At 44.6% G+C, this 27,607-nt stretch overlaps 1 protein-coding gene across 1 annotated transcript in view; it reads left to right on the top strand.

Annotated features, from left to right (window-relative positions):
* Positions 1-27,607, top strand: part of LOC109875699 (MAGUK p55 subfamily member 2-like) — a 95,318-nt gene that overhangs the window by 47,919 nt on the left and 19,792 nt on the right. Inside the window, exon 3 of the mRNA XM_020468120.2 lies at positions 16,511-16,611. Within this exon, the coding sequence (XP_020323709.1) occupies positions 16,511-16,611 (101 nt within the window). The remainder of the gene's footprint in view (positions 1-16,510; positions 16,612-27,607) is intronic.

The following is a 27,607-nucleotide window of genomic DNA, read 5'->3' as shown; positions in this document are numbered from 1 at the left end:
GCAGAGAACACAAAGACAGGAAACAACCACCCACCAAGTACCCGCAGAAAATGGCTGCCTAAATATGGTTCCCAATCAGAGACAACAATAGACAGCTGCCTCTAATTGAGAACCAATCTAGGCAACCATAGACATACAAAACTACCTAGAAAGGAAACAGCCCCATAAACATACAAAACCCCTAGACCAGGGTAAACACATAAATCCCCCATGTCACACCCTAATCTAACCAAAATAAGAAGAAAACAAAGATAACTAAGGCCAGGGCGTGACAATATCTTTGTATGTTGGCTAGGCATCTATAAGTCAATACATTCACCTATTTAGTGTCAAATAAATATACTGGACAAAAATATATATCAAATAAAATGTTATTTGTCACATGCGCCGAACACAACAGGTGTAGACCTTACAGTGAAATGCTTACTTACAAGCCCTATTAACCAACAATGCAGTTTTAAGAAAATCAAGAGATAAGAATAACAAATAATTAAAGAGCAGCAGTAAATAACAATAGCGGGTCAATATACAGGGGGTACTGGTACAGAGGTGTACATGTAGGTAGAGTTAGGTAAAGTGGCTATGCATAGACAATAAGAGAGAGTAGTCTGGGTAGCCATTTTATTAGATGTTCAGGAGTCTTATGGCTTGGGGATAGAAGCTGTTTAGAAGCCTCTTGGACCTAGACTTGGCGCTCCTGTACCGCTTGCCGTGTGGTAGCAGAGAGAACAGTCTATGACTAGGGGGGCTGGAGTCTGACAATTTTTAGGGCCTTCCTCTGACACCGCCTGGTATAGAGGTACTGGATGGCAGGAAGCTTGGACCCGGTGATGTACTGTGCCGTATGCACTACCCTCTGTAGTGCCTTGAGGTCGAGCAGTTGCCATACCAGGCAGTGAAGCAACCAGTGGCTCTCGATGGTGCAAGCCCTGCCACATTCGATGAGCGTCGGAGCCGGTGTGGTACGATTCGATCTTAGTCCTGTATTGACGCTTTGCCTGTTTGAAGGTTTGTCGGATGGCATAGTGGGATTTCTTCTAAGCGTCCGGGTTAGAGTCCAGCTCCTTGAAAGCGGCAGCTCCACTCTTTAGTTCAGTGCAAATGTTGCCTGTAATCCATGGCTTCTGGTTGGGGTATGTACATACAGTCACTGTGGGGATGACTTCATAGATGCACTTATTGATGAAACCACTGACTGATGTGGTGTATTCCTCAATGCCATCGGAAGAATCCCGAACATATTCCAGTCTGTGATAGCAAAATGGTCCTGTAGTTTTGCATCTGCTTCATCTGATCACTTTTTAATAGACCGAGTTACTGGTGCTTCCTGCTTTAATTTTTGCTTGTAAGCGGGAATCAGATTTGTCAAATGAAGGGCGAGAGAGAGCTTTGTACTCGTCTCTATAAATGCAACCGTTTCAGATTTAACCGAGTTACAGTTCATATTAGGAAATCAGTCAATTGAAAGAAATTAATGTGGCCCTAATCTATGGATTTCACATGACTGGGAATACAGATATACATTTGTGTACGTTGTCTGTAGCTTATGACTCCCCATACCATAACCCCACCGCCACCATGGGGCAGTGGTAATTTTAGCATGTCAATCTTGGTGGGGCAAACAACGCATTTTTTTTTTAGATGCATGTCAGCGAAGCCACTACACAACTCTAAACAATAGATTAAATGCACTATAACGGTGACAAACGGTGCCCACAAACTGTTAGGGCCTACATAAAGCTGTTGTCACGGTTTTCTTTAGGTGAAAGAGAGTCAGACCAAAATGCGGCGTGGCTATTGCGATCCATGTTTAATGAAACAAAGTAAACACGAATCAAATACAAAAACGTAACACGAAAACCGAAACAGCCTCATACTGGTGCTAAGTAACACAGACAGAACAAGGACATAAGGACAATCACCCACAAAACCCAACACCAAACAGGCTACCTAAATATGGTTCCCAATCAGAGACAATGACGAACACCTGCCTCTGATTGAGAACCATATCAGGCCAAACAGAACTAGACAAACTAGACATGTAACATAGAATGCCCACTCAGCTCACACCCTGACCAACCAAAACATAGAAACATACAAAGCAAACTATGGTCAGGGTGTGACAGCTGTCCCAACAGTGGAGCTTACGGCTGACTTTATTAAATAAATATTTGTTTCTACTGACTCCTTGTGGATTTGTGTAACTGGATAAGAACCGCATTCTCCTTCACTAATAATGAATGTTGACATGAGTTTTGACTTTTAAACCATACGAACATTATTCCATTTATGTTCAGTAAATTTTATTTGGACGATAAATATTATTTCGTGGTGCCCGGACTCTCTAGTTAATTACATTTACATGATTAGCTCAATCAGGTAATATTAATTACAGAGAAAGGATTTTATAGAATAGCATGTCATATCACTTAATCTGGCATAGCCAAAGACACGACAATACTAATGAGATAGACCTATATAAGCAATATAACAATTCAGATGTACGAACTATGGCATATACGATGGTAAGCAGGTTAAGAGGCAAGCCGTAATTCCGATTAAGACATGAGCGAGTTGAGACGGATGTAGCCTATATGCCGCGTATTCGTTCAACACTTTTGAAATAGACAGCGACATAATTCAGAACATGTGCCATTCTTACTTTTATTGTCCCCAGCACAAGGTGAACCTGTGTAATGATCATGCAGTTTAATCAGCTTTTTGATATGCGTCACCTGTCAGATAAATGGATTATCTTGGCAAAGGAGAAATGCTCACTGGCAGGGATGTATTCAAATTTGTGCAATTTGTTTTTAAGAATAAGCTATTTGTGCATATGGAACATTTCTGGGAACTTTTTTTTCAGCTCATGAAACACTTTAAATGTTGCGTTTATATTTTGGTTCAGTGTATGTTATAGGCTAGGCAGAGCCGTGGTTGGGTCCGTTCTTGGTATATTAGCTGTAGTTGCATAGACCCGAGAACAGATGACAAACAAACAGGACCCGACCCTGACATAAAGGAAAATATTTTTGGATGACTTGAGTCCCAGGTAGGGTCTTGGGTTGGCCTGTAAATACCTCTAATTAGGACACATCCAATGGGTGGTGAACTGTGGGGATGTCACTAAACAGGAAGGAAGTTCTAGCTATAAATTCCAATCAGAAGATCCCTCTCTCAGCCCCCCTGCTCTCTTTCCCAACACACACACATACTGAGTAGTGGCCGGTAGTAGAAGATTATTGTGTCTTGTTTCCCCATTTCCAAGCATCACACCTCTCTCGTGTTGTCTCTCTAGAGAAGCATCGCTCTACCCCCCCCCCCCCCCCCTCACTTTCTCTATCTCCCCCTCCTTCTCTCCTCTGAGAGGCTTCCATTCAGACTGTGAGGCTCAATCAGCCTTGGCAGCTCTCAGGAGCTGTAGGTATTGGGAGGAGAAGAGAGAGAGAGAGAGAGAGAAGAGAGATAGAGGCGCTCTCTGGAAGGGAAGGATAAAGAGGAGGAGAGGAGCTTCTCAGTTGTGAGTGTATGAGTCGTCGGTGGGTGGTCTACATGGCTGGCAGCCTGTTTGGAAGACTCTCCCTGGAGGAGGAGGAGGAGGACTTTGTGATGTCCCTGGAGGGCCTGGAACTCAGTGGGGAAGGTAAGGACAGAGGGCTGAGGTGATACTAATGGTGATGGGGGTCATAGTAAATGGATGAGGGTTTGGACTATATGGTGATAGGATAAGGGTTGTGACTCTGTGGTTCATCTACGGTGAAGGGATGAGGGTTTGGATTCTATGGCTCATCTATGGATGTGTTCCACCTACTTCTTGGATGTTGTTTTATGTATTGGTCTAGAAGTGAAGTGTGAGTGAGAATGATTACCTACCTATAGATACAGTAGGTACAGACAGATGAGATCCCAATAGGGTGTGGATGTGTGAGACTCATTGCTGTCTTCACCCGATCAGAAATAACAAACAGCAGAATCTCAAGCATGTGGGAATACTTCTATTGTTGTATGGCATTACTGTCCTTGATTTGACCATTGATAAAGTGTAATTATTACATACTAGCTAAACTATGTATTGATCCAATGTCCATTATGACTAGGGGAAAATGAGAGTCCACAGAGAGAAAACATGTAGTACTTTTAACACAGCCCTCAGATGGCCATAGAAATATAATCACTCTATTAGATTGTATTTCTGTGATAAAAACCATTCTACTCTTTATGACAAATATGGCTGCCCTTTAACAGTAAATCGCTGTGCCTGACAAAGTTGAATGAGTGTGTGGGGGAAGTGCTCGTCTACATTATATCCATAATTGATGGTATTAAATATTTATGTATTGCATTAGTGATTGGGGAAAAAATTATAGTTACATATCGGGATATTCTTTTTGACGATATATTGTATCGTTTTGACAATATCGTAATGTTATATTTGCACTAGTTGGCTGTACCTGCATAGCTTGTTCGCCATATTCTTTTAAAATAGGCAACTAATTGCTTTTAAGAACTTTTATTTCCATGACTGTTAAAAACTTGTTTTCTCATGGCTTTCTTGTTTCTCTGCAGCAGATATATGGTAATAAAATCACAGTATCGAATCGCAATACATATAGAATTGTGAGAAGGGCAATACATATTGCATTGTCACCTAAGTATTGTGATAGAATCGTACCATGAGGTCTCTGGCAATTCCCAACCCTATATTGCATACTCTACTGCATTCGTGTTCATGCTGTTTGCATTGATTGCTGTTGGTCATAGAAATCGAATAAGAGTTTATTGGCAGCGTTCACAGATTTGCAGATGTAATCGCAGGTGCAGCGAAATGCTTGTGTTTCTAGCTCCAACAGTGCAGTATAATATAGCAATAAAAAATAAAACAATACACACATAATTCAGAAAAATAACAAAAGAAAGAAATGAAGAAATATGTTCAGTCACTGAAATCACAGCCACTAAGCAAATGTATCGCTGTACAAATGGATACGGGTCAAAATGGAACATGAAGCTTTCACAGGACGTACTAGAATCATGTGCCTTTGTTAGACATTATGTTGCATTGACTATCATAATACACTGAACAAAAATATAAACTCAACATGTAAAATGTTGGTCCCCTGTTTCATGAACCGAAATAAAAAATCCCAGAAATGTTCCATACACACAAAAAGCTTATTTCTCCAAAATGTTATGCACACATTTTTTACATCCCTTTTAGTAAGCATTTCTCCTCGACTATAAGCATCCTGCAACTTATTTTTTTAGAGAATTTGGCTGTATGTCCAACCGGCCTCACAACCGCAGACCACCTATAACCACGGCAGTCCAGGACCTCCACATCCTTCACCTGCAGGATTGTCTGAGACCAGCCACCTCACAACCGCAGACCACCTATAACCACGCCAGTCCAGGACCTCCACATCCTTCTTCCCCTGCAGGATTGTCTGAGACCAGCCACCTCACAACCGCAGACCACCTATAACCACGGCAGTCCAGGACCTCCACATCCTTCTTCCCCTGCAGGATTGCCTGAGACCAGCCACCTCACAACCGCAGACCACCTATAACCACGCCAGCCCAGGACCTCCACATCCTTCCCCTGCAGGATTGTCTGAGACCAGCCACCTGGACAGCTGATGAAGCTGTGGGTTTGCACAACTAAATCATTTCTGCACAAACTGTCAGGGAAGCTCATCTGTGTGCTTGTCGTCCTTACCAGGGTCTTGACCACCCTGCAGTTCGGTGTCATATCGGAATTCAGTGGGCAAATGCTCACCTTCAATGACTACTGGCATGCTGGATAAGTGTGCTCTTCATAGATGAATCCCAGTTTCAACTGTACCGGCCAGATTGGGCAGTGTGGGTGAGCACTTTGCTGATGTCAACATTGGGAACAGTGTCCCCTGGTGGCGGTGGGGTTATGGTATGGGCAGGCATAAGCTACAGACAACGAACACACACAATTGTATTTTATCGATGGCAATTTGAATGCAATGAGGTACCGTGATGAGATCCAAAGGCCCATTGCCGTGCCATTCATCCGCCGCCATCACCTCATGTTTCAGAATGATAATGCAAATCCCCATGTCGCAAGGATCTTTACACAATTCCTGGAAGCCCAGTCCTGCCATGGCCTGCATACTGACCAGACATGTCACCTACTGAGCATGTTTGGAATCCTCTGGATCTACGTGTACGACAACGTGTTCCAGTTCCCGCCAATGTCCAGCAGCTTTGCACAGCCATTGAAGAGGAGTGGGACAACATTCAACATGTCACAAATCAACAGCCTGGTCAACTCTATGCAAAGATGTGTCGCACTGGATGAGGCAAACGGTGATCACAAGATACTGACTAGCTTTCTGGTCAACGGCCCTACCTTTTCTCCACCATTAGTAGTTAATATCTTTTCTCATCGCAGCAACTCCCCAACAGGCTCGGAAGAGGCGAAGGTTGAGTCATGCATCCCCCGAAACATGATCCGCCTAGCCGAGCTGCTTTTTAACACACTGCTCGATTAACCCGGCTAACAACTAACGATCAGAATGAGCTTGCGGGCGCCCGGCCCGCCACAAGGTGTCACTAGAGCGTGATGAGCCAATATATGAACTGTAAATCAGTAGACTCTGAAATTGTTGCATGTTGCTTTTAGGTTTGTGTTCAGTGTATGTCATTATATACATTATATAAACAGCAAGAGAGAGGTGAATGAGGAATGAATAAGATAATGCACGTGGTGCATACTGCTGTATAACACAGTGAGATCGAGATGTACAGCATCTTCCAATTCAAGTTGACGTGACAAACAACACAGTCCTATGAACTACACAGTCTGTCAGTACATTCACATTAGTCCGGCCTACTAGCCATCACCGATCCTTTTTTCCTTTTCCGTTTGTTTTGTCTTTGGTTCTTTCACACCTGGTTTCATTTGCCTTCATTTCTGTGTGTATATATTTACCCTGTTGCCTGCCTAGGTTTGTGCGGTTGAGTTTTATTTTGTTTTATTTTTCACGCATTTAATTAGAGTGTTATTTAGGAGCTCGTTTGTTCCTCCTTGCGTGAGTAACGGGTGTGTCTGTTGTCGAGGGTGTTTGACTTTTGGATTGTGCCATACCTGTATTTGGTGGACTTGTCTATTAAAAGTACTCATCTCAGACATCTCTGCTCTCTTGCGCCTGACTCCTTCACCTACCTCTTAACGTAACATTGTCACAGGACCTCCCTCCTACCCAGGGCATTGTGTATTCTATGGGAGCTGCTATGCGGGGATTCATATGCAACAGTGCACTTCTCAGAGTGGTCACGTTTGGGAGTTTCGGGAGACAGAGACACAACCTTCAAACAACATCCCTCTCTCTCTGCCCTCTCTGTACCAGGACCTGTCACATTGAAATACTCAATGATATGCACAATTGGTAATGGTCCAGGAAAGACATCTTTGTGTATGTCCCAAATGGCACCCTATTCCCTATATAGTGCCCTGATAACCATACGGCTTTGGCCATACGTTGTGTACTATAAAGGGATTAGGGTGCCATTTGGGAAGCAGCCTTCAGCACCATTGACGATGAGTAAGGGGAGTTTTCATGTATGATTAGGCTGTTAGGAATAGAAGTGTGGTGCCATAGAAGGGTGACTGCTGAGTGTATTGGACTGACGGTGACAGTCTTACATCCTGATCTGATTGTGTGGTTTGTTAACGATGATAATAATACCTGGGTGTTATGTAGCCATTTTCAATGACCCAATGATGGTTTGGTGACAATGGTGATGTCTTCATCTCTGTCATGTCATGTAATGCCAGGTCATATTGCTATTGACATGTGATTATATATTATAAGTGTCATTATAGAAATGAACAAAGTGTGTCACATCTTTTTCATTGTTTCTTCCCCCGACAGCCATCATATAATAAGCCTGTTTTTCAACCCTGTTGTTTTATCCTGGACATGCTAGGATTAAATATAATGGGAGCTAAATATCACTGGTTGTTGTCTGGGCTGGTGACCTTCAGCTTGATAATGAGGTCTGAGCCCTGAGGCACGCAGACTGGGACAATGACCATCACCATGGAGATGTTGTGGTGTCAATGGCTGCTATACTGTAGGCCCTTCAGAGGGCTTGTTGTGTTCTCCAGGGAAGGGGGGTTGGAAATATCTTAACTGTCAGAATATGCAACACACATACTGTATATTGTCTACATGCATTGCACACAAATGCGCACAGATACACACACACTGCATGCACATGTATTGCACACAAACACCAGCCCAAATCAGTTGACACAGTGAAGTTACTGTGTCACTCGGTGAATGTTGACTTCAACTCTCGAGACTCTGTTCACAAACTAGAACTCCATTTGCACACTAGGCTGGCTCAATTGATAATTACAATACCTCTTGTGCTGCATGGCATTTTGAATAATATTTGATGTAGTCTAGATGTTGGTTGAAAGTGGGAATTTAAGGCTTTTCTTCAAGTGTTCCAAGTTCAGAAACACAGCACGTACAATGATAAAAGCTAGTGATTTAAAGTGCATGTTCCATCAAAAATTGCTAATCAGGGACATACCACTCAGGAATAAGCTCCACTCCAAAACATTTACTGAATATTGTCTACTGGCAGTCATCATCTTTACTGGAGGCCTTAGTTTAATTACACAACTCCGTGGAAAGCAGGGAATATATTTATATTATGTCTACTGCCTCAAACTATTTCATCATTTCTCAGTCAAATCTAATGTTGTAAAAGTCTTACTGCCGATAGATCATTTAGGCAATTTAGGGTGTCAGTAATTGTTCATTTGAAATGTATTTGATTTATAAATCGCTCCATGGCAGTGCACTTACTTCTAAAAAGCCATTTAACAGCAATTCCTTACAGTCATATCAAACAGCTCATGGATTTACTCAGAGGGAGCAAAGTCGAAGAGGATTTCAGGGAAACTACCCAAAGAGCCTACAGAAACACTACCTGTTAAGACCCTCAAGACATGCCACTGTGAATTACTGTGTAGTTCTTCAGCAAACTCAAATGTTTAAGCCATAGCTTCGTCTATAGACATTATTAGTCTGCATTTCCTACATCCTTCAATCCTCTAAAGAAAACTATATCCACAGTACATCTTGTTGTTGTCAGGTGCTCCATATTGGAGATCTGAATGTACTTTAGGCAACTCTTCTGACATATGTATAGCATGACAACAACAGACAGATCTCAGAATAGTATATTCCCTATGTGGAGTCACTACACAACAAAAACACCCACTGCCCCTGGCTCATTCACTTGAGCCACAGAGCTCCATAGCAACCTCTGCCACTATCCCTGTCTCACTCACTTGAGCCACAGAGCTCCATAGCAACCTCTGCCACTATCCCTGTCTCACTCACTTGAGCCACAGAGCTCCATAGCAACCTCTGCCACTATCCCTGTCTCACTCACTTGAGCCACAGAGCTCCATAGCAACCTCTGCAAATACTATGAGGTTAATGTTCCCCACTGTGTTCCCATACCAGAACCACAAACATCAACACCTCTGAATGTTTCAGTCACACAGAACAGTACAGCTTTTTGTTGTTGTTGAGGTGACCACGTAGTATGATAATGCATGAATGCTGGGTGACTCAAGGCAGTCCCCCTCTACCTATTATATTTTGAGGTATTTTCTAGTTTAAATATGTCTACCTGTTTCTCTTAAGCAAACAGAGGTTATTACAACCCAGTAAACCCACTGTATGGTTTTCGTTATGCCATTGATGTACATAATGGGACCGTAGCAGCTTCCCCGTGAGATCAACTGAAGCTTAACAGTCACAGGCTGGTCACCTGTGGCCTCATGCTGTTGTTTTGGGCAGAAATGGACAAGGAGGGAGCATTATTTGACATAGTTTTACCTTTTGTGATTGGCTCTGTCTGTCGGCCATTTCAGGCTGTTATTGTTATTGAAGCGGGTGGAATGTGGTAATCCCACTGACTGCTGTAGTAGACCCAATGTTCACTCTGTTTCCCTGTTAAACCGGGATTAAGTCAAGCGTGAGAATCTTTTTTTTTGACAACTTCCTGCTTTTATTGGTAGAGTGACTTGATTTACTTGACCTATTCCTTTTAGCTACTAGTAGAGCCTGTTCTTGGTAGAGTAATACACTGAGTGTACAAAACATTAAGAACACCTTCATAATATTGAATTGCACCCTTTGCCCTCAGAACAGCCACAATTAATTGAGGTATGGACTCTACAAGGTGTCAAAAGCGTTCCACAGGGATGCTGGCCCATGTTGACTCCAATGCTTCCCACAGTTCCACACTTTGAAAATATATAAGTGGTTTGAGTGTGTCAAGAACGGCAACGCTGCTGGATTATTCACACTCAACAATGTACCGTGTGCTTCTAGAATGGTCCATTACCCAAAGGACATCCAGCCAACTTGACACAACTGTGGGAAGCATTGGAGTCAAGATGGGCCAGCATCTCTTTGGAATTCTTTCGACACCTTGTAGAGTCCATGCCCCGACGAATTGAGGCTGTTCTGAGGGCAAAAGGTGGTGCAACTCAATATTAGGAAGGTGTTCCTAATGTTTTGTACACCCACTGAATATGTGTCTGTGTATGTCTGTGTGGGTGTGTGCATGAGTGAGTACATGTGTGGTAAGGTGTGGAGAATCAGAAGGCTCAGGGACAGTTTCTATCTACAAACCATCAGACTGTATCGGAGCATGAGGTCTGATACCAACAGGCTCAGGGACAGTTTCTATCTACAAGCCATCAGACTGTATCGGAGCATGAGGTCTGATACCAACAGGCTCAGGGACAGTTTCTATCTACAAGACATCAGACTGTATCGGAGCATGAGGTCTGATACCAACAGGCTCAGGGACAGTTTCTATCTACAAGACATCAGACTGTATCGGAGCATGAGGTCTGATACCAACAGGCTCAGGGACAGTTTCTATCTACAAGACATCAGACTGTATCGGAGCATGAGGTCTGATACCAACAGGCTCAGGGACAGTTTCTATCTACAAACCATCAGACTGTATCAGAGCATGAGGTCTGATACCAACAGGCTCAGGGACAGTTTCTATCTACAAGACATCAGACTGTATCGGAGCATGAGGTCTGATACCAACAGGCTCAGGGACAGTTTCTATCTACAAGACATCAGACTGTATCGGAGCATGAGGTCTGATACCAACAGGCTCAGGGACAGTTTCTATCTACAAGACATCAGACTGTATCGGAGCATGAGGTCTGATACCAACAGGCTCAGGGACAGTTTCTATCTACAAGACATCAGACTGTATCGGAGCATGAGGTCTGATACCAACAGGCTCAGGGACAGTTTCTATCTACAAGACATCAGACTGTATCGGAGCATGAGGTCTGATACCAACAGGCTCAGGGACAGTTTCTATCTACAAGACATCAGACTGTATCGGAGCATGAGGTCTGATACCAACAGGCTCAGGGACGGTTTCTATCTACAAACCATCAGACTGTATCGGAGCATGAGGTCTGATACCAACAGGCTCAGGGACGGTTTCTATCTACAAGCCATCAGACTGTATCAGAGCATGAGGTCTGATACCAACAGACTTAAGGACAGTTTCTATCTACAAGACATCAGACTGTATCGGAGCATGAGGTCTGATACCAACAGGCTCAGGGACAGTTTCTGTCTACAAACCATCAGACTGTATCGGAGCATGAGGTCTGATACCAACAGGCTCAGGGAGGGTTTCTATCTACAAGCCATCAGAACTGAACTGACCGCCCGCACAGACGCGCATACACACCACGCACACACACACACACGTTCATGCTACAAACGCATCACAACTGCTCCTATAAGACTCTTATTACAGTATGATTGCTAAATACTGCACAATTTAAACACTTGCCTCTCAATCCCCCCTTCCCCAAAACAGGGTAAATATTGGACTATAAATTGTGCCTCCCTGTATTATACTTATGCTCAAATGTTTATTCTATTCTACTGAGCGATTTACTTTATGTTCATATTCTTATCTTTTATGATTTATTATTGTTGCCGGATTATCGAGAAAGAACATGCAAGTAAGCGACTAATAAAACTTGAAACGACTTATTCTTACACTTTTTGTTGTAGTCTGTCAGGAAAAGTGAGCGAGGCAACCCGATCTGGCAACTGACACGCAGCGAGACACAAGAAGTAGGCCAAGTTGGATTTTGAATAATCCTTCTGAATAATACAATAGGGCCCTTATTCTCTTTTCGCTTCACATTTCGCTCGTAATTTGCCTAGACATCAAACCTATTCCAGAACATCAGAAAACCTCATCAACAAGCATGGCTAGGCTACTTATTTCCCCTGTCTGTTAGCTAGCTCTCCATATTATCTTACTCAATCTGTTTAAAGAGCCGCCTATGTAACATTACATGATGTTGTCAGAATGGTAGGAACTGACGGGAATAGGAACAGGACGAAATGTGAGGAGAGAGAGAGAGTGAGAGAGAGGGAGAGATAGCGACACTGAAAAGTGTAAACAAACCCTGTGTGAAGCCGAAGCAAAGTAGTAGAACCAACATTTATTGTAAAAGTGTAGAGTGGGCACACTGTGGTGAGTGTTGGTTATTAAAGAGAATTATACAGGGCCTGTAAAAGCCGGGTCGGTAGTTTGCTCTGTTCTCCAATCTGGCAACCTCCGCTCCAGATCTCCAGATGACAGTAGGGGTTTAGGTGGGAAGAGGGGAGGGATAACGAGCCTTCACCACTGCACACATAATTCTTTGTTTAAGGAAGCAGATGGAGACTGGGTTTTTTAATTATGGCCTTCCTTCCTCTCTTCCTGTCTTCCTTCCTGTCTTGTGAAAGCCAAATCAAGACGAGGGCTGCATCTTTAATCCTCATGTTTTGCTGCTGACAGCTGGGGGTGGAAGTGTTGAAGCTGCAGAACCTGTCAAGGGTCAGTATTACTACCGTAGGACCTCCCGAGTGGCGCAGTGCTAGCTGAGATTCTGGGTTCGAGTCCAGGCTCTGTCGCCTGAGTCAATGCTCAGACTTGTCCCATCGCGCACTAGCGACTCCTGTGGCGTGCCGGGCACAGTGCATGCTGACACGGTAGCCAGGTGTACGGTGTTTCCTCCGACACATTAGTGTATTACAAGCATTTCGCTACACTCGCATTAACATCTGCTCACCATGTGTACGTGACAAATAAATACAATTTGATTTGATAGTGTATTACTACACTAATGTCTCTATTATTGAGGAGAGGTCTGTAATGATAGGACAGGTGTTAAAAAATGATAGGTTACACAACAGACCCTGAATCAGTATTTGCTTAAAGATGAACAGTATCGTTTTGATTATGTGGTAACAGATCCGTCAATTGGGGCGGCAGGCAGCCTAGTGGTTAGAGCGTTGGACTAGTAGCTGAAAGGTTGCGAGATTGAACCCCCGAGATGACAAGGTAAAAATCTGTTGTTCTGAACAAGGTAGTTAACCCACTGTTCCTAGGCTGTCATTGTAAAGGCTGTCATAGTTAAATAAAGGTTAAAAAAAATACAAAATAATGTGTGTGTGTGTGATTCATAGTGTTTCTCTTAAAAAGTGGCATGCTTGAGGATTTAGAGAAGTGTATAGTGTACCTATGTGACTTCCATTTATCTTGTCAAGGCTGTGTCTGATGTACAATGAATGCCTTACTGTGAAGTGTCTCTATAGTGATGTGAGTACAGAACTACTTGTCACTGTTGACCTTGTGTCACACTGATCCTCATGTAATGGAGAAGATACACAACTTCTCTCCTCTCTATATTTGATGTCTTCTAGCCCCTCTTTGCCTTCAGAGCTAGTGTTGTGGAGTGAGGTGGAATTAGTAGAAGTTACTAGTAACCACTGATACGGGGTCAGATGTTTTGTCATGAACCCCGCTTCCTGAGTCTGTGTTTGCCTGTGTTTCTGTCCTGGAGTGTGTTTCCGGTGTCCTGGAACGCACCCTGTCTGGTTGCCGGGCAGATTCGCTTGTTGGGAGATCGATGTTCACCCGCACCTGTATCCCATCAGTAATCTGCACACCTGTCCTGATCATCACCTCTCCCCTTCAAAAGCTCTGACCTGACATCCATTCCCTGCCGGATCGTTAGCCATGAACATTACTCACCCGGATCATTTACCCCATTCCCGCCTGGTCATCGGAGGATTCCGCTTCCCCATTGGATCCACCTATTTACTCCCATCAACTCACCACCGCTGCCCGCTACGCCACCTGGATGTATCTACCCACTCACATTCACTTGTAAATAAATACTCACCTTCTTCCTACTCTCCTTGTCCTGGCCTGCTTCTGGGTTCGATTTTGAAGAAACGTGACATGTTTTTCATAACACCAATGGTTATCAAATCAAATCAAATGTTATTAGTCACATGTGCCACATACAACAGGTGTAGTAGACCTTACACTGAAATGCTTACTTATGAGCCCCTAATCAACAATGCAGTTAAATTTTTTTTATGGATAAGAATAAGAAATAACAGTAACAAGTAATTAAAAACAGCAGCACAATAACAATAGTGAGACGATATACAGGGGGTACCGGTACAGAGTCAATGTGCGGGGGCACCGGTTAGTTGAAGTAATATGTACATGAATGTAGCGTTAAAGTGACTATGCATATACAGTATGATAAACAGAGAGTAGCAGCAGCATAAAAAGAGGGACAATGCAAATAGTCCTGGTAGCCATTTGATTAGATGAGTCTTATGGCTTGGGGGTAAAAACTGTTGAGAAGCCTTTTTGTCCTAGACTTTGCACTCCGGTACCACTTGCCATGCGGTAGTAGAGAGAACAATCTATGACTGGGGGGGGCTGGAGTCCTTGACAATTTATAGGGCCTTCCTCTGACACCGCCTGGTATAGAAGTCCCCGGATGGCAGAAAGCTTGGCCCCAGTGATGTACTGGGCCTTCTCACTACCCTCTGTAGTGCCTGACGGTCGGAGGCCGAGCAGTTGCCATAACAGGCAGTGAAGCAACTCAATGGTGCAGCTGTAGAACCTTTTGAGGATCTGAGGACCCATGCCAAATCTTTTCAGTCTCCTGAGGGGGAATAGGTTTTGTCGTGCCCTTTTTCACAACTGTGTTGGTGTGTTTGGACCATGTTAGTTTGTTGGTGATGTGGACACCAAGGAACTTGAAGCTCTCAAACTACTCCACTGCAGCTCTGTCGATGAAAATTGTGGTGTGCTCGGTCCTCTTTTTCCTGTAGTCCACAATCATCTCCTTTGTCTTGATCACGTTGAGGGAGAGGTTGTTGTCCTGGCACCACACGGCCAGATCTCTGACCTCCTCCCTATAGGCTGTCTCGTCGTTGTCGGTGATCAGGCCTACCACTGTTGTGTCGTCTGCAAACTGAATGATGGTGTTGGAGTCGTACCTGGCCTTGCAGTCATGAGTGAACAGGGAGTACAGGAGGGGACAGACCACTGAGGGGCCCCTGTGTTGATGATCAGTGTGGCAGATGTGTTGCTACCTACCCTCACCACCTGGGGGGGGCGGCCCGTCAGGAAGTCCAGGATCCAGTTGCAGAGGGAGGTGTTTAGTGCCAGGATCTAAAATTGTCCCTTTCCTAAATTTGTCATGGATAGGGATATGGACTTGTGGTTTTATTTTATTCTCCATAATAAAAAAATTCTAGTTACATTTTTTGCGGAAGCCTGGCTTCCGTTGGCATCCATGAATACACACCACTAGTCAGTCAAATCAAATCAAATCAAATCAAATTTATTTATATAGTCCTTCGTACATCAGCTGATATCTCAAAGTGCTGTACAGAAACCCAGCCTAAAACCCCAAACAGCAAGCAATGCAGGTGGAGAAGCACGGTCCACTTTCCTTTAATGTGTCCCTTTTGTTATGTAAAACCAGTGGACCAACTGCACTGCCAACCTTCCTCGTAAAACAAGTGGAGTTGTTGAGTACAGCTCCCGCTGCCCCCCGTCTCTCCCTACTGTGACTACATCGGAGAGATAGAAGAGAGAGAGACTGAGGAGGAAGGGAGAGGCTGTCAACACTGACAGAAAGAGACTTCAAAGGGAAGATAATTACAGTGGTGAAAATGCTCTGTGTGTGTGTGTGTGTGTGTGTGTGTGTGTGTGTGTGTGTGTGTGTGTGTGTGTGTGTGTGTGTGTGTGTGTGTGTGTGGTGTGTGGTGTGTGGTGTGTGACTCTCCCAAAGGGTTAGGTGTGTAAAACCAGCAAGTACAAACGTTTTAAAACACCGACTCATTAAAGGGTTTTTCTTTATTTTTACTATTGTCTACATTGTAGAATAATAGTGAAGACATCAACACTATGAAATAACACATATGGTATCATGTAGTAACCAAAAAAGTAAATCCAAATATATTTTATATTTGAGATTCTTCAAATAGCCACCCTTTGCCTTGATGACAGCGTTGCACACATGGGAAAAGTGGAACGGTGAGTAACCTGGAGTCCTAACTGTCCTCATCTCTGTGTTTGTCTTCAGCCATGCAGCAGGTTCTGGACACTCTGAGTGACAGCACCAGCTCCACCATCGCCAATGACCTGGACCTCATCTTCCTCAAGGGCATCATGGAGAGCCCCGTGGTGAGAATATATGTACCTACAGAATGCCTACAGTATACATGCTTGTCTATGGTGGTTTTTGATGCAAGAAACCACTTCACAAAATAAAATGCATCATTATTCCCATACCATTATTACAGAGAATCAGAACAATGATGCTACCCTCTGCCTATTGGCTACTTAGCTTATTCAAGCCTGCCTCAAAATACAACAGTGCCCCTTTAAGACAAAAACTCTCTTTTCAAAGATGTCTAGAAAAATGCACACATTTTGTGCTCTTGTAAGAAGCAATCACTCTCCCCATTGTTGACTACAAATGATCTAGAACTGGGCTAAAAGTTGAAATGTTGATAGTGTTAACAGGGGGGAAACTCTAGAAACGGGGAAAACTCTTGTAGTTCAATCCTGCGCTTCTCTGCGCGGGCTGATATTTCTTCTGTGCGTCAATCCAGGGGGGGATCTGCGAGCCCGTGCATTTGCACAGTTTAGAGGAACGTCGGTTGCACCTAACACAAATAATTTGACTAAATGTATTTTCAGATTTTGTTATCAACAAATGTACAGTGAATGTAAAATGCACATGAAATCAACAGTGAAAAGTCAACCATCAAAATGATTTCATGCAAATGGTTTTGTTTTCAATTTGAAATGAACAAATCAACCTTGACATCAACATTGTAATTATTAACATTACAACATAGTCGTAATTGTTGCGTCATGATGCCTAGGAACTGACAGAAGCTCTGAGCTTTTACAATACCATGTCCTGGGGGATACTGTGTTCTTTTCCTTGTTCTTTCTCTAAGCGCAAGAAAAAGAACACAGTATCCCCCAGGACATGGTAGGACTCGCAGGTCCATTAGTGCTGTGTGGTCTTTCTCTCTCTCCTACAGAGAGCATTCAGACAGACTCTTTTTGGGGAGAGATAAGAAAATGAGAGCTCTTTGGGGAGCACTACATCAAATACCTCCAGTTGAAGAAAAGAACAGAGCCCCTCGCTCTCTCGCTTTCACTCTCAATTGAACAGTTTATTGGCATGGGAAACAAACGTTTACATTTACAAAGCAAGTGAAATAGATAATTAACAAAAGTGAAATAATCAATAAAAAATGAACAGTAAACATTACACTCACAAAAGTTCCAAAAGAATAAAGACATTTATTCTTTTTTTGTACTTTAACACTGTCTATATACAGAATAAATAAATCAACATAAATATAGGTTGTATTTACAATGGTGTTTGTTCTTCACTGGTTGTCCTTTTCTTGTGGCAACAGGTCACACATCTTGCTGCTGTGATGGCACACTGTGGTTTTTCACCCAATAGATATAGAAGTTTATCAAAATTGGATGTGTGTTCGAATTCTTTGTGGGTCTGAGTAATCTGAGGGAAATATGTGTCTCTAATATGGTCATATATTTGGCAGGAGGTTAGGAAGTGCAGCTCAGTTTCCACCTCATTTTGTGGGCAGTGTGCACATGGCCTTTCTCAATAGCAAGGCTATGCTCACGGAGTCTGTACATAGTCAAAGATTTCCTTCATTTTGGGTCAGTCTCAGTGGTCAGGTATTCTGCCACTGTGTACCCAAATGTTTGTAATTTCTTTGCAATGTGTTAAGTAATTGTGTGTGTCTCTCTCTCTCTCTCTCTCTCTCTCTCTCTCTCTCTCTCTCTCTATGCTGGGAGTTGTTTAGAGTTTGAGTGTTTGGTGTGGAGGACTCTGTCCTAACTAACTTTCTTGATAGTTTTTTTGGTCTTTTCTTTCAATTCTCTTTTTCTATGGTGGAGGGTTAATGCACTATTTGTTTTAGCGGTGTCCACAGTTTTTCAAAGTTAGGGTGGAAGAGGACAGAGTTTTAGTTTCCTGGGGATTGGAAGGTGTGGGGTGCTCGATGGCTTCTCAGCCTAGCGCGGAGGAGACGCTGTCTATACGGCATGGATTCAGGTGTGTTCCTGAGAATGGAGTTAAGGTGGAGGAGGTTCTGCTTGCTGTCGGTGAACAGGTAGGAGCTGAATTTATACATTCTGCTTCTAGAATGAACAAAGCTGTGTTTGTGTTCATGAAAAGAGCAAATTTGGCTGGTAGGCTAATTGCTAGTGGAATATTTGTAAGGGATGTGTTGGTGCCAGTTTCACCTTTCTCTACCCCTTCGACAAGAGTGGTAGTTGCAAACAGCTAAATGTGCATTTTAAAGTGAGGCACGGGGAGGGGCTCTATCCAGGGTTTGCCAGCATAGATAGTCTATGGTGTTTTGAGTGTGGGGATTTGGGGCATAAGAGCTTTGCGTGCCCACATAAAGGCCGTAGACAAGGTAAGGGTACAAGCGCCAGTGGGGGAAATCGAGGTCAATGTGCAGGGGGTAATGAGATGCAGAGGTCATGCCAGGGATGGTGATGTAGATGAGGCTGGGCCTAGTCATGCCAAGGATGGTGGTGTAGATGAGGCTGGGCCTAGTCATGCAAAAGATGGTGGTGTAGACGAGGCTGGGCCTAGTCAGGCTAGAGATGGTGGGTAGCGGAGGCTGGGTCTAGTCAGGTTAGAGATGGTGGGGTAGCTGAGGCTGGGTCTAGTCAGGCTAGAGATGGTGGGTAGAGGAGGCTGGGTCTAGTCAGGTTAGAGATGGTGGGGTAGCTGAGGCTGGGTCTAGTCAGGCTAGAGATGGTGGGGTAGCGGAGGCTGGGTCTAGTCAGGCTAGAGATGGTGGGGTAGCTGAGGCTGGGTCTAGTCAGGCTATGGATGGTGGTGTAGCTGAGGCTGGGTCTAGTCAGGCTAGAGATGGTGGGGTAGCGGATGCTGGGTCTAGTCAGCCTAGTGATGGTGGGGTAGCTGAGGCTGGGCCTAGTCATGCTATGGAGGGTGGTGTAGATGAGGCTGGGCCTAGTCATGCTATGGAGGGTGGTGTAGATGAGGCTGGGCCTAGTCATGCTATGGAGGGTGGTGTAGATGAGGCTGGGCCTAGTCATGCTATGGAGGGTGGTGTAGATGATGCTGGGTCTAGTCATGCTATGGAGGGTGGTGTAGATGATGCTGGGTCTAGTCATGCTATGGAGGGTGGTGTAGATGAGGCTGGGCCTAGTCATGCTATGGAGGGTGGTGTAGATGAGGCTGGGTCTAGTTATGCTATCGAGGGTGGTGTAGATGATGCTGGGTCTAGTCAGCCTAGAGATGGTAGTGTAGATGATGCTGGGTCTAGTCAGCCTAGAGATGGTAGTGTAGATGAGGCTGGGCCTAGTCATGCTATGGAGGGTGGTGTAGATGAGGCTGGGTCTAGTCATGCTATGGAGGGTGGTGTAGATGATGCTGGGCCTAGTCATGCTATGGAGGGTGGTGTAGATGAGGCTGGGTCTAGTCATGCTATGGAGGGTGGTGTAGATGAGGCTGGGCCTAGTCATGCTATGGAGGGTGGTGTAGATGATGCTGGGCCTAGTCATGCTATGGAGGGTGGTGTAGATGAGGCTGGGCCTAGTCATGCTATGGAGGGTGGTGTAGATGAGGCTGGGTCTAGTCATGCTATGGAGGGTGGTGTAGATGAGGCTGGGCCTAGTCATGCTATGGAGGGTGGTGTAGATGATGCTGGGCCTAGTCATGCTATGGAGGGTGGTGTAGATGAGGCTGGGCCTAGTCATGCTATGGAGGGTGGTGTAGATGAGGCTGGGCCTAGTCATGCTAGAGATGGTGGGGTAGCTGAGGCTGGGTCTAGTTATGCTATCGAGGGTGGTGTAGATGATGCTGGGTCTAGTCAGCCTAGAGATGGTAGTGTAGATGATGCTGGGTCTAGTCAGCCTAGAGATGGTAGTGTAGATGATGCTGGGTCTAGTCAGCCTAGAGATGGTAGTGTAGATGAGGCTGGGCCTAGTCATGCTATGGAGGGTGGTGTAGATGAGGCTGGGTCTAGTCATGCTATGGAGGGTGGTGTAGATGAGGCTGGGCCTAGTCATGCTATGGAGGGTGGTGTAGATGAGGCTGGGTCTAGTCATGCTATGGAGGGTGGTGTAGATGATGCTGGGCCTAGTCATGCTATGGAGGGTGGTGTAGATGAGGCTGGGCCTAGTCATGCTATGGAGGGTGGTGTAGATGAGGCTGGGTCTAGTCATGCTATGGAGGGTGGTGTAGATGAGGCTGGGCCTAGTCATGCTATGGAGGGTGGTGTAGATGATGCTAGGCCTAGTCATGCTATGGAGGGTGGTGTAGATGAGGCTGGGTCTAGTCAGGTTATTCTAGTGGATGAGGAGAGTATAGTGGGGAAGTGTAAGAGAATAGGGGGGAAGAGGAGGGTGTCAAGCAGAAAAGGAAAAAGGGTGTGGACAAAGGCACCATGGAAACTTTTCCTGTTGCCTTGGGTGATGCCCTGACCAGAGAGGAAGGGCAGGTGGTCAGGATGGGCGATGAAGAGGAAATTGAGGAGGAGGAGTTATTATTTTCAGACTCCTCTTCAATGGGCCCGGAGCTGACAGCCAGTCAAGCAGAGGGGTCTAAGTACACGTTGAGAGAACTGACAAGGTTCCTGAATGAGACCAAGGGGAAAAAATCTTGAGGCTTTTTTTTCTGATCCAAGAGAGTTTGTAAGATCAGTACAACATGCTATGAAAAATGAGGAGCATGGTGTCCTCTCACCCAGGAAACGGTTTAGGTTGAGGAAGTGGGTCACAACAGTGCGTAAAGGTTACCTTCAGACACTGTTTAGATGTATATTGTCTTTCTGACACTGGGGCTTTTTGAGCTTTGCTATTGGTCTCTTTCTTGCTGGCTTTTGCTGGCTTTTCTCCCACTTCTTATGGAGATTCTTCAGGTGGGCTCGCTCATTATAAATGGTGCCAGAGATGTGGGAAAGAGGAGGGTGTTGGGTGAATATGTAAAACAAAAAAAAGTATGTGTTGTTTCTCCAGGAGACACATAGTGATGTGTTGAATGAAGTCGATTGGGGGCTCTGGTGGAAAGGGCCAAGTGTGTTGATCCATGGGACAAATCTTAGTGCAGGGGTGGCAGTCCTTTTTGCACCGGGGCTGTCTGTGTGTTGAGCCATGGGACAAATCTTAGTGCAGGGGTGGCAGTCCTTTTTGCACCGGGCTGTCTGTGTGTTGAGCCATGGGACAAATCTTAGTGCAGGGGTGGCAGTCCTTTTTGCACCGGAGCTGTCTGTGTGTTGAGCCATGGGACACATTTTAGTGCAGGGGTGGCAGTCCTTTTTGCACCGGGGCTGTCTGTGTGTTGAGCCATGGGACACATCTTAGTGCAGGGGTGGCAGTCCTTTTTGCACCGGGGCTGTCTGTGTGTTGAGCCATGGGACACATTTTAGTGCAGGGGTAGCAGTCCTTTAGCACCGGGTCTGTCTGTGTGTTGAGCCATGGGACACATCTTAGTGCAGGGGTGGCAGTCCTTTAGCACCGGGTCTGTCTGTGTGTTGAGCCATGGGACACATCTTAGTGCAGGGGTAGCAGTCCTTTAGCACCGGGTCTGTCTGTGTGTTGAGCCATGGGACACATCTTAGTGCAGGGGTAGCAGTCCTTTAGCACCGGGTCTGTCTGTAAAACTTTGCTCCTCAAAGGAGGTGTGTAAAGGTAGGCTGCTTGTTGTTAAAGCAGAAATTAACAACATGGGTTTTGTCTTTATAAATGTGTATGCGCCTAACACAGGGAGAGAAAGAGGGGTTCTATTTGGGAGTCTTAGACAGGAACTCTCACAGGTAGAGCCTGAGGAGACGCTGGTGGTCGGAGGGGCTGGAACTGTACAATGGATTTGACAAAAGGCAGAAATGGGGAGGAGCCTCATTCAGTGGGAGTGTTAAGGGACATCATTAATCAGTTTGACCTAGTGGATGTTTAGAGAACTAAACATCCCAACACAAGACAGTATACATGGGGAAGGTTTTTGGGGCTAGGGTGAGTGCAGCCCTACTTGATCGGTTTTACATGGCCAGGAATCGGAGCAACAGGCTTTTGGGCGCTACCATTCTCCCGGTGGGGTTTTCGGAAAACCACATAACCATGGCTCGGGTGTCTATTTCACCAGGGCCCGACAGGCATCCTATTGTAAGTTCAATGTAAAGCTCTTACAAGAAGCCACTTTTTGCTCAGGTTTCCAGACCTTTTGGGAAAGGTGGGGGCAGCGAAGAGACGAGTATGAGTCTCTGAGTCAATGGTGGAATGTGGGGAAAGTCTCATTTCGGCTTTTCTGTCAACAATACACAGCTCTCATCTTCGGAGGCTAGGAGAGTATTGGGGGAACTTGAGCATTGTATTAGTGAGATGGAGGTAGAGATGGTGGAGCAAGGCAATGTAGGCCTCCAGGCTAATTTAACTGAATTATGTTTTTTCCAGGTTAAAGCAAAGGGAGCACTTGTAAGAGCTAGGTTCTCCATGCTCAAGGAGATGGATGCTCCGAGCTCCTTCTTCTTTGGTTTGGAAAGACAGAGTGGTGAAGCCAAGGGTATGCATTGTCTACGGCTGTCTGATTGGCCGGTGACCTCTAGTGGGGGAGAAGCGGGAGAGGACTGTGGAGTTTTATACTGAGTTGTATAGGGCAGAAGTGTGTGATCCTATGTGTGCTCAGGTCTTGTTCGCAGGACTCCCTAAGCTCTCTCTGGCACAGAAGGATGAAATGGACATTCCCCTGTTGTCCCATGAACTGGCAGAGGCAGTAACCCAGATGTCACCCCGGGCCATGCACCGGGGGTCGATGGACTCCCAGTGGAGTTTTCTAAAAAATTCTGGGGAATAATTGGACAGGACTTCTTTTGCATGTTGCGTGAATGCGTCGGGGTAGGAGAGTTGCCGATGAGCTGCCGTCAGGCGGCTCCCACTCTCCTGCCCAAAAAAGGGGACTTGTGTGAACTTAAGAACTGGAGGCCTGTGGCATTACTCTGTGCGGACTACAAGATATTTGCCAAGGTCCTCTCTAACAGACTGAAGTCCCATCTGGGCTCGATAGTACATAAGGACCAAACATATTGTCTACCGGGAAGCTCAATCACGGACAACTAGTTCTTAATCTGGGACATGTTGGACTTGTTGAGAGTTTCTAATGTGAACTTTGGACTGGTCTCTTTAGATCAAGAGGCTTTTGATAGAGTGCACCATGAGTATCTGTTTAATGTGATGTCTGTGTTTGAGTTTGGAGAAATGATTTGTTGGAAAGGAAGATGTTGTATGCTGGGACGTCATGTATGGTCAAGGTGGGAGGGGGGCTCAGTAGTCCAGTCTGGGTGAGGCTGGGCATTAGACAGGGATGCCCTCTATCTGGGCAGTTATACACACTAGCCATTGAGCCTTTTTTGGGACTGCTACACAGGAGACTGCAGGGAGTGTGCTGGACAGGCATGGGATATGGTGACAGGCATAGCAGTGTCAGCATATATAGATGATGTTTCTGTGATGGTCAGGGATGGTCAGGATATGCAGGCACTGGAGACTAGTCTGAAGATGTATGAGGGAGCTTCTTCAGCTAAGGTGAACTGGGGCAAGAGCAGACCTGCAACACAAGCTGGTGGACATTTTCTGGTCGGGCCATCACTGGCTGAGGGCGGCAGGATTTTACATGACCATCCACGAAGGAGGACAGGACCTGGTGGAACTGGAGAGCAGGATGGCTGCTTTCAGGCTAAAGGCAGTGGAGAGACTGCTGTACCATACTGATGTTGGCTGGAGGGAACCAGCACTTCTGAGGAGAGCTGGCGGATTAGCGTTGGACCGGCAGCTGTTCCTCATGAAGCTGGAGAGGCTGAGTACAGCAGGTCTCTCTGATTTTTATTCTGCAGTGCTTAGGGCCTGGCAGCTACTAAGGCCCACAGGAGAAGGGGGTGTGGAGCCTGGGCTGTGGGTGTGGGAGGAGCCTATCTTCCACAACCCAGCCATCCCTTTGAGATCGGTTCAGTCGGCCACCCTGCAGAGGCAACTGATGGCAGTGGGTTTACTAAGGCTGGGTGACCTGCGAGTGCTGGGAAAGGAGGGGTGGAAATCCCCGGAAGTCTTGGCACAACAAACAGGAATAAAGTCTCTTAGGCTGCTGGAGAGATTCCTGGAAGAGGCCCAGGAGACACTGTCTGAGCAAGTAAGGGGGGTGTTTGAGCGGCCAAAGGGGGAGGGGCCACCACTGTTTCCACCACTGCAGGTGACGGCAGAGACTGGAGACTGGCAAGGGGGTCTGGAGGACTTGTTAGATTTGAACACTCCGAGCCTGGGGGAGTTTGAGGATGTGGGAGATAAAGCCCTATACAACCTCTGTGTTAAGGTTAGGAACATTAGGAGCCTAACAGGAGTGAAGGCACATCAGTAGCAGGGGCTATATGGGGCGGAGAGTATGGTGGGTTTTAGATGGAGGGGGCTCTACAAACCCCCAGTACCAAAGAGGTCAGGGGACCTCCAGTGGAGGGTTCTACATGGAGCCCTGGCCACTAACAGCTGGTTGGCACGGGTTGAACCGAGAATCGGGCATGGGGTGTCCTTTCTGTGTAATGAAAGGAACTGTGATGTGTTTTCTGTGTGCACCAGGTTAATGCCATTAATGTCTCTGTTGGAATGTCTGTGTGAGAGGTTGGGGGGGGGTTACTGTTGGGATGTTTATAATGGAAAACAGGTATCGATTAAGGAGAAGGCCAAATGGGTTTTGTTGAATTTTCTGTTTGCTCAGGCGAAGTTGGCTATTTGGCTAACAAAGAGGAACAGGGTCAAAGTTGGGGGGGGGGGGGGGGGGGGGGGTAACAGACCCTTTACTATTGTTTAATGGGATGGTCTCTGCGCGCCTTAGGGTTGAGTTTGAGTTCTATAGAATGATAAAATGTGTGGAGATGTTTCAGGAGATATGGTGTGTTGGGGGGGTCTGTCTGTATAGCTGGGGAAGATGTTTTGGATATACGGTTGTAGAAGTGGTGAGTTGTTTTGGGTATTGTGATGTTGGTTTGTATCATAGGGTAGAGGGCAAGCTGAGTATGGTACATGTATGCAGTACAGGATATATTTTGGTGTTTTATTTTTAAGGGGGGGTGAGTTTTAAATTAAATTAAAGTCTCTCTCTCTGTGTTTTATCTGTGTGTGTTATCTGTGTGTTTTATCTGTGTGTTTATCTGTGTGTTTATCTGTGTGTTTTATCTGTGTGTTTATCTGTGTGTTTATCTGTGTGTTTATCTGTGTGTTTTATCTGTGTTTTATCTGTGTGTTTATCTGTGTTTTATCTGTGTGTTTATCTGTGTGTTTTATCTGTGTGTTTATCTGTGTGTTTTATCTGTGTGTTTATCTGTGTGTTTTATCTGTGTGTTTATCTGTGTGTGTTATCTGTGTGTTTTATCTGTGTTTTATCTGTGTGTTTATCTGTGTGTTTATCTGTGTGTTTATCTGTGTGTTTTATCTGTGTTTTATCTGTGTGTTTTATCTGTGTTTTATCTGTGTGTTTATCTGTGTGTTTTATCTGTGTGTTTATCTGTGTGTTTTATCTGTGTGTTTATCTGTGTGTTTTATCTGTGTGTTTATCCGTGTGTGTTATCTGTGTGTTTTATCTGTGTTTTATCTGTGTGTTTATCTGTGTGTTTATCTGTGTGTTTATCTGTGTGTTTATCTGTGTGTTTATCTGTGTGTTTTATCTGTGTGTTATCTGTGTGTTTATCTGTGTTTTATCTGTGTTTTATCTGTGTGTTTATCTGTGTGTTTATCTGTGTGTTATCTGTGTGTTTATCTGTGTTTTATCTGTGTGTGTTATCTGTGTGTTTTATCTGTGTGTTTATCTGTGTGTTTATCTGTGTGTTTTATCTGTGTGTTTATCTGTGTGTTTATCTGTGTGTTTATCTGTGTGTTTTATCTGTGTTTTATCTGTGTGTTTTATCTGTGTTTTATCTGTGTGTTTATCTGTGTGTTTTATCTGTGTGTTTATCTGTGTGTTTTATCTGTGTGTTTATCTGTGTGTTTTATCTGTGTGTTTATCTGTGTGTGTTATCTGTGTGTTTTATCTGTGTTTTATCTGTGTTTTATCTGTGTGTTTATCTGTGTGTTTATCTGTGTGTTTATCTGTGTGTTTTATCTGTGTTTTATCTGTGTTTTATCTGTGTGTTTATCTGTGTGTTTTATCTGTGTGTTTATCTGTGTGTTTTATCTGTGTGTTTTATCTGTGTGTTTATCTGTGTGTGTTATCTGTGTGTTTTATCTGTGTTTTATCTGTGTTTTATCTGTGTGTTTATCTGTGTGTTTATCTGTGTGTTTATCTGTGTGTTTATCTGTGTGTTATCTGTGTGTTTATCTGTGTTTTATCTGTGTTTTATCTGTGTGTTTATCTGTGTGTTTATCTGTGTGTTATCTGTGTGTTTATCTGTGTTTTATCTGTGTTTTATCTGTGTGTTTATCTGTGTGTTTATCTGTGTGTTTTATCTGTGTGTTTTATCTGTGTGTTTTATCTGTGTGTTTTATCTGTGTGTTTATCTGTGTGTTTATCTGTGTGTTTTATCTGTGTGTTTTATCTGTGTGTGTGCCCTTTGTGTCTATCGATGGGAAACATCATAAATGATTCATCCACAGATGCCAGCTGTAAGAGCACTGGTCCATGTTCAAGGACTTGAGACAGTAGCGGGTCTATTGTATAATATTCATGGTAAAGAATAAATTGAATATATTACGTGGTGCATCTGAAATGGCACCCGATTCCTTACAGGGCTTTTGAACAGGGCCCTGTGTGTATTCAGCAAGGTTCTGTACTATTAAATCAAATGTTATACATACACATATTTAGCGGATGTTATTGCGGGTGTAGCGAAATGCTTGTCTAAACGATGGTAAGAGATATATATATATATATATATAATGAATGGATATTGGCAGAAGCAGCTATGCCAAAAGCCATTCACAAAACTACAGAACATTATGATCAGTAATTTCCTTGGCAGCTACTGCTTGGCTCCTTATCTTGGAGTCATCAGAACTATTGAAGTTGTAGATCATGAGATAACAAATGCGCTCTTGCTCTCACTCACGTATTTAGTTGGCCTACACTCTTAAAATAAAAGGCTATCTACAACCTAAAAGGATTATCTGGCTGTCC

This window comes from Oncorhynchus kisutch, linkage group LG25 (genome assembly GCF_002021735.2).
Source record: "Oncorhynchus kisutch isolate 150728-3 linkage group LG25, Okis_V2, whole genome shotgun sequence".
NCBI classification, from domain to species: domain Eukaryota; kingdom Metazoa; phylum Chordata; class Actinopteri; order Salmoniformes; family Salmonidae; genus Oncorhynchus; species Oncorhynchus kisutch.
Note: the sequence above shows the minus strand (reverse complement) of the source record. Positions and strands in the feature narration are given on the sequence as shown.